We start from the raw sequence: 7,889 nt of genomic DNA, 5'->3' as shown, positions 1-7,889 counted from the left end.
TCTTGGAGCATGAATGCTGGTATTTGGTAAGAAGAACATTATGTTAGTACTATTTAAATGGAATAGATTCATGAAATACAAACATAATGTTACTATTGCCAAAAGCCATCTTGGAACTCCTGCATTTTTCTTTTTCTTCGGAAATATGGCCTTTTAACTCATAATTTACTTGTCAAGTAAATTTTTTTGGTTTTATTTATTTTCTTTTAGTGGTTGGTTTCGGTTCTCCACTTGGAGCCATTATTTTGGTGGTAGTGGGTAGTGACAAAACTACCTCAAAAAATTAGGAAAAGGGGCTAGGCCGGTAAGTAGAGTGTGTCTTCTTCTTTCTTGTTTTTTCTCTATTCCTTCTTCTCTTGATATTTAGTGGGTGCAGTGGGTCTTTGTTTACCAACTTATATCAATGCATGAGTATGAGTAGGCATGCATGATTTAAGAGGGCATTTGACGGCCTTGAATTTTGATTATAGTGTTAAAACTATAGAAACAAAAGTTTTACATCAAACTAGAATCATAATGAAAATCTTAGTTCTAGTTTTCCTATGTGTTAAATAGTATGAAATATTGATTTCAGAATTGAAAATGTTGTGTTTGATAAGACAATAATTAGAATTTCAGAATTAATGGGTTTAAACCCGTATAACATGTGCCCTAAAGAGAGATGAAAAAAGAATTGAAAATATTGTGTTTAATAAAACAATAATTAAAATTATACATGTGCCGTAAAGAGAGATGAAAAATTTCTAAAATTCTAGAATCTTAATTTCATGCTCTATTGTAGAATCACAATTTTGGAATTTGGTTCAAGAATGAGTTTAATTACAGAATCAAAATTCTTTGTTTGACGACATAATTTTCATTTTATGAAAAATAATAATTTTAATTCTAAAGTGCGACAACTCAGGCCTCATCAAACATTCCCTATTGCAGGAGCCGATTTCTGCTAATAAATTCCAATTCTGATAAATATTACCTTTGCAAAAAGGTTTTCCACACATGCAAAGATCATAGAATAATGAATATATGGCTCCCAAGATCAGAATGACAAAAGTTGTGGATGCTTGGTCCACATTACCTTATAGTCAATATCTTGTGCACATTGATCTGGATGTAAAACAAGAGAAAGGTGGATGTGGACAACAAACCTTAGCACTCACACCATCTGTGAATCCCTGGAGGCGCTTGGAAGTTTTTGGCAGCCCCAGGACATTGACAGAAGGCAATTAAGACATACTGTATACATGCACGCACACACACACACACAACATGCACGCACACAAAGTTATTAGAAGTGAGTTACTACGGCGGACATCATACCTGGAAGTATATGCATTAATGCATTTTCTGATCTTAAGTGGCTAATTGTGGCTTACATTGATCTGGTTAATCTTTTCATTCTCTGATGAGAGTCTTGATTCCTTTTATTTTACTGGCACAGACATTGCTAAAGGGATTGGATAAATCTGGGGAGTCATCTGGTTCTGAGTCTGAGTATTCAGAAGTCCTTACTGCACAGGTAACTAGTTACTTAAAATCATAGGTGGGAACAGAGTCAAGTTCTTCTTTTTGCATTTGTTTATAAATTGGCGTTCATGATTCAACTAAATAGTCAATATCTTTCATTGGGTAGGAAGGTTGATTATTTATTTATTTATTTATTTTTTAAAGTTTTTAGCATTCTAATGTTGATTTAGGATGAGCATTGAGTTGTGACTGAATGCACATTACTCGAACTCACTTGAATTGAGTTCGAGCTCAACTTTGCTTGAGCTTTATAAAAGGAGCCGAGTTTTGAACTAGACTTGTTTCAACTCGACAAGGCTCAGTAAGCCGAAGAATTTTGACAAAATTTCCACTGTTTAACATGTTTACGAATTAGGAATTAGGCTGATCTCAACTTGAGGATTTATCGCGGCTCTCTCCCTTTAACCCTATGGTCTGGCTCGCTCATGAGGTCATTTGGCTGCATTTATGCATCTACCAGCCATTTGGCTGCATTTATGCATCCTCGTAAAACTGAATAAATCAGACTAGAATAATCAAAACAATCGAGAAGCTGAGCTCAGTTAAAAGTTTTTGCTCACTGACATATGCTATGAAATATTACATATGTTATGAAATATTGTCATAAAGTAAACGAGCTTATCTGAATCAAGCTCGAGTACAGAGTCGATCTCAAGCCAACCATGTCAACTTGGCTCGAGCTCGAGCCAAGTTCAATACGAGTCGAATCAAGTTCGAGTATGGAGTCGATCTCAAGCGAATCTTGTCAACTTGGCTTGAGCTTGAGCTCGAGCTCAAAATTGAGTTATGTTTAATATGAGTCGAGTCGAGCTTGAGCAGACAGAGTCGGATACTCATTCTTCCTTATGAGAAGATCGCCAGATAGAGGGAGGGAAGTGGGAACCCCAAGGTTTTTGGAAGGAGAAGCGGATAGATGATGGCGGGAAGTGGAGAGTCGGAATCTGGAGGAGGAAGGAAGAAAGGGGCGATGAAGATTGAAGGGTACCCGGTGGAGGGGCTGTCGATCGGAGGGCAGGAGACGTGCGTCATCTTCCCAACCCTCAAGATCGCCTTCGACATTGGCCGCTGTCCGCAGCGAGCCATCGGCCAGGAGTTTCTCTTCATCTCCCACGGCCACATGGACCACATCGTGAGATGCCCTCCTCTTTTCTCCTTCTCATGCTTCTTCTGCTATCCCTCGTCGCCGCACCGTCGATACCTCGTTTTTTTCTGTACAACTTATCTAAATATATTCAATATATATCATCGGATGACTCATGAATGAAGATGCTTGAAGGAGAAGGAAGCCTAAGGTTCATTTGGGATAGGTGCATGAATCATAAACCTAAGGAAGAAATGAAGCCATAATACAAACGAAAATTTATTTTGCTCCAAGTGTTCACCCATGCTATCTGTCAGTCAAACCAACAATTCACATAGAGAGAGAATCTGTAGACTGTATCAAGAATTTACATCAGCACGGTGAAAGAACCATCTTATTCTATTGGATTCGTCTCCAATTTTCCTCTTGAATGTTTTTAGTGGCACAACCTGATCGAAAGATTGAGATTAGATACCCTTGTATAGATGGCGGAGCCTGGAATTTTTCATGACATGAGCTGAATTACAGTGTCAAAATTTTGACAAGTGCAGAAATACCATTTTTTAAAATTTCAATATAGGATAAATATTTAATTTTAAATATATATATATATATATATATATATATATATATATATATATATATATATATATATAGAGAGAGAGAGAGAGAGAGAGAGAGAGAGAGAGAGAGATCTACCGGCTGCTGTAATTAGACGGATGTTTTTTTTTTCAAACTAAAAGCCGTTGCAAAAATGCATTCCATTGCTAAAAACTGTAGCCAAACAAGTGTTGTTGCCAATGTACCTTTTGCAACCGCTTTTAGCGACAGAAAACAAAATAAACCATCCAGCCACATACAGCAGCCGGCATATTTCAGTTTCTCTCTCCCCCACTCTCTCTCGATATATATATATATATATATATATATATATATATCATTGATTCTTGCTAGTTTCCTTAAGAGGATGTGGACACTTTTCTTTTCCTGAATCAAGTCAAAAAGGTCGGTGTTATTATCCTTTTGAGATCCGACCATATTAAGAAAAAACATTATATTGGTGGAAAGTAATGCTCACATTCCCAAAACTGCATATATTTGCCAAAAATTTTCAGGAAGATGATTATAGGTATTGGTATGAATTGTCAACAGTAAAAATGGTGTTACTGTTTATGCATTTCAACCCTCTTTAGCATCTGATTCCTACAGAACCTGTTATATTTTTCTCAACACTGTGATTATCGTGTTTCATCTGTCCACTGACTGTGTGACGTTTTAGACACGAGAGAAGTTTTCCAGGATGCTAATCTTTCTCCACTTTTCATTTTCCCAATTGTGGTTTACCACTAGCAATATCTTTCTCTCCTTTTTATGTTATCTTTTGGCATGAATAATTATATATCCTACTGGGCCAGTCGAACCTTTTTTAGTGGACATACTTTGAGATGGTACCTGCCTTTGTGTTTCATGGTGGATGATGAATTATAAGTATTAGTGCTTTTGGTTTTTGTAACATTTTTTTTTTATCTAGGGAGGATTGCCAATGTATGTAGCAACTCGGGGCCTATATAGCATGAAGCCTCCAACTATTTTTGTTCCCAGATCTATAAAGAACAGTGTGGAGAAGCTTTTTGTAGTTCACAGAGAAATGGATCAGTCTGAACTTAAACACACACTGATAGGTCTAGACGCTGGTAAAGCTCCTATATCTTCTCAATCGTGTGGTTCATTATGATGTCATGTTCCAGGCTAAGTGTATGGCTGCTTGCAAGTAACAACGTCCAACTGCAGGAGAGGAGTTTCAGTTTCGAAGGGACCTTATTGTTAGACCTTTCAGAACATATCATGTTGTACCAAGTCAAGTAAGTCAGATTCTTTTTTAGCATCTTCTGCCTATATCTTAACACTTACTTTTGTAATTCTATGTTGGATGCAGGGTTATCTAATTTATTCGGTAAAGCAGAAATTAAAGCAGGAGTTTGTTGGACTTTCTGGAAATGAAATTAAGAACTTGAGATTGTCAGGTGTGGAGGTCTGTCTTAGCAGACAATAAGGAATCCCTCATATTTCATTTGGCCAGTACTTATTTGAAGATAATGTGACAGGTTACCAACACAGTCAGATCACCTGAAATTGCATTCACGGGAGACACCATGGCTGATTTTATAGTTGACCCTGACAATAGTGATGTTTTGCATGCAAAAGTTCTTATTATGGAGGTAATGAATTATATCACTTGAACATCTTTTAAATTTATCACTGTCTCGAATTTGTTGGTGCTCACCCAAGGTTAACATCTCGGGAGACAGGCTTGTTAAGTGGTCTAGTCTTTGGAGGATTCTTAATGATAAGGAAAAAAAGAAGAAACATCAGATATTATGCAAATTAAGAAAAATTGAAAAAGGATCAGTTTAAACTTTAAATCTTAAACCATCATGATATTTTTAGTGAAAAAAGTTTGTTATTTTAAATCCAATAGTTCTTATGTATATAAATGTGTTTGTGCGTGTAAATCCTCCAGGTTTCTCCAGATTTCTCACCTACGGCCACTTATGTTTAGACTTTAAAGCATGTTCCTTCATAGACTTGTCATGCAAGAAATTCCATAAAAAAGATGGGGTTCATATATGTCATTCTTGTTTAGAGAGAGAGATCCTTTACTGACTCGTCAAATGCACTTGCATTTTACTATGGCATATGCCTATGCTTTGGTCTTGGGTCTCGGCCCTGGCCTTGGCTTTGGTCTTAGTTAGAGAAAGCTTGACTAAAACTTGTATGGATCTATGTTTGATCTTTACGTATGGAGTTAATTTTGATTTGCTTTTTATCTTTTTTGTTTGTCAAATGTTGATTGCTGACATGGATGGGCTTGACCATTAAAACGTTACAGAATTCTGTTAAGAAAATGAGAAGTGTTTGGGGCTAAAACTGACAAAATTCATGTTTGACCAACTGGACAAGCTTTGTTAGATGTCTTCGTTGAGTCTGAAAAGGTGTTTTACTTCGATATTAGTGTGTAATTCATAGCCTTTTGTACCACAAACTACCAAGTACCACCCAAGTGAACAAAGGACTCAATAACTTTTCTGTCAGCTCAAGGGAAATCCTTGCCTCCCGTGCAGTATTGAAATCCTTGGCTCCTGTGTGCAGTATAGAAGGCTATTTGTTTGCCCTGAAAGCTGTTTTCTCAGGGTACATTCATCTACTCACGAAATTATACATGCCAATTGAAGATTAACAGCAGGCCTCATTCTATCTTGACTGTTGACAATGTACAGATTTTTACCATTGCCACTGACTATCTTTAAGCATTAACTTATTGTACCATGATTTAGAAAGTGACTATTTTTGGCATTCTTGCCCTTCTGTTGTAATTATATAGAAATTTGTGCTAGTCTAATACAGTAATTCAAAATGACTCTTTTTTTCTATCTCATTATCATTTGATATATTAATATAAAAAAAAAATTAAATAGGCTTTTGCTTAACTGAGCTGGTAGCATCTAGCGACACTCGACATAACCTAAAATAATTATGCTTAGCTCCACATAGAACATCAACTACGGCAGACCTGAAGTTCATACGTGCATGTATTCTGAGCCCGCTTTGCCTTTTTCGGTTAGCTTGCTACTCGACATCTATTCAATTTCACCCTTTTTTTTTTTTGCTTGCCCAGAGCACATTCCTAGATAATGGGATAGCAGTACAGCATGCTAGGGATTACGGTCACACTCATCTCTCTGAGGTAATACCTATGTATATGCCAAATAAGGATTTATGGATTTCAAGAAAAAGTTTGTTTTGCATATCTGCATCATAATTTATGTATATTTTTGCCAAATTCTCCTTGTCTGCAGATTGTCGGCTATGCAGAGAGGTTCCACAATAAAGCAATTCTTCTTATCCATTTTTCTGCTCGTTACACAAAAAATGTGAGTTTGTTTGTGTTCGTTTAAAGTTAGTTGCAGTGGAAGGTCCATCTACAGCTTAAGATTTTTGTAGTATGGACCTTTGATTCTGCATGTCGTCTGACTTATCTTTGGTTTGAGTTGCTCTTTCTTGGTTTTGACAGAAACAACCCCAAGTAGGGGTTCCTACTGAATCTGGGGTATATCCTCAAAATTAAACTACTATGTTTCTGCAGGAGATCGAAGCTTCAATGTCTCAGTTGCCTTCAAATCTGTTTGACAAGGTCTTCACTCTAACCGAAGGAATTTGAGCAGACGCTATGAGATGAACATGTCAGTGGGACCAGAGAATTATGCTTTATATTTGGATTGTCAATCCATCAGTTGGTTGGCAAGAGGACCTTTTCCTTGGTAGTTGCTTCCTTGGAAAGAAGGAAATGATAAAGGTCTGCAAAAAGAGAAGCCACTGTCTTGATATTGCTTTGACAATCATGGATTCTTGGTCCGGAATGGCTGGTTTATGATCTTAGATTGCTTCTAGAATAGGGTATTTTTTAAGCTTAATGGTTTATGTATTAGAAGGATCGGAGGAATTATCAATATAAACTGGTTTAGACTGCATATGAAGTCTAGGCAACCTACCAAACTCAAGGCAAGTGATATTAATGACTTTGGCAACACCAATGGTGGTGCCAAACGTTGGATTTGGTATAGCTACAGTTTGAAAATTGAATATTTTCCTGAATCCAATCAACTTGTGCATGCAACCATGTTTCCTTCTAATAAAAGACTTGGCCACGAAAAATCGAATATAATGTCCTCTGTTTGAAATAATTGAGCTGAATTTGCCATGGTTATAGAAGAAAACCCCATAGTTGGTAAACTTGTGACTTGGACTCAGATCAGCTGTAAGACTGGATTACCAGGTGAAAGATTTGATTCAACAACTCGTCTGGGTTATGTTCTTAGGAAAATCTCACTTTCTTAGGAAAGAAAGCCCATTCCCCATTCTTAGGTCCCCTTTGTTTCACCTGCTTGGCTGGGAAAGTTACACGTTTTCTTTTTTTTCTTTGTTATGACTTTACTGGTTTTTCCCTGTAAAAACAGTGGTACGTTTTCCTTTCTTTGATGTTTTAAGACTTCAGCATTGGCTTTTTCTTGCTTGGATTTTAGGTTGTAGCTAAGTACGAACTCATGTATCGGATTCATATCGATCGGTTGATTAACGCATCAATTGTGCTTCATTGATGCAGTCTATCTTACGGCAAATCCATTTGATAAATGTCTGAACTACTTTTGAATACCTGGTATTCTTTAGTAGAAAAGGAACCTTCGTTCAAATTTTATGAAAAGTTTCAATAAGAAACAAACGTGGA

At 36.8% G+C, this 7,889-nt stretch overlaps 1 protein-coding gene across 1 annotated transcript; it reads left to right on the top strand.

Annotated features, from left to right (window-relative positions):
- The first annotated feature begins 2,339 nt into the window (after positions 1–2,339).
- Positions 2,340–7,241, top strand: LOC116267510 (nuclear ribonuclease Z-like). Its single transcript, XM_031649265.2, has 8 exons — positions 2,340–2,653; positions 4,137–4,299; positions 4,397–4,467; positions 4,542–4,637; positions 4,711–4,824; positions 6,282–6,350; positions 6,463–6,537; positions 6,750–7,241. The coding sequence occupies exons 1-8, from the start codon at positions 2,438–2,440 to the stop codon at positions 6,822–6,824; spliced, it is 879 nt and encodes a 292-aa protein (XP_031505125.1). The 5' UTR covers positions 2,340–2,437; the 3' UTR covers positions 6,825–7,241.
- The last annotated feature ends 648 nt before the right edge of the window (positions 7,242–7,889 follow it).

Source organism: Nymphaea colorata, chromosome 14 (assembly GCF_008831285.2).
Source record: "Nymphaea colorata isolate Beijing-Zhang1983 chromosome 14, ASM883128v2, whole genome shotgun sequence".
NCBI lineage: Eukaryota > Viridiplantae > Streptophyta > Magnoliopsida > Nymphaeales > Nymphaeaceae > Nymphaea > Nymphaea colorata.
This window is presented reverse-complemented; position numbering and strand designations above follow the sequence as displayed.

Bases quoted from the DNA above. Each gene is read 5' to 3' on its own strand.
- LOC116267510 (XM_031649265.2), top strand. From the start codon at position 2,438: ATGATGGCGGGAAGTGGAGAGTCGGAATCTGGAGGAGGAAGGAAGAAA. The intron at 4,468-4,541 runs GTAAGTCAGATT...TGTTGGATGCAG, and splicing joins ATCATGTTGTACCAAGTCAA to GGTTATCTAATTTATTCGGT. The intron at 6,538-6,749 runs GTGAGTTTGTTT...ATGTTTCTGCAG, and splicing joins CTGCTCGTTACACAAAAAAT to GAGATCGAAGCTTCAATGTC.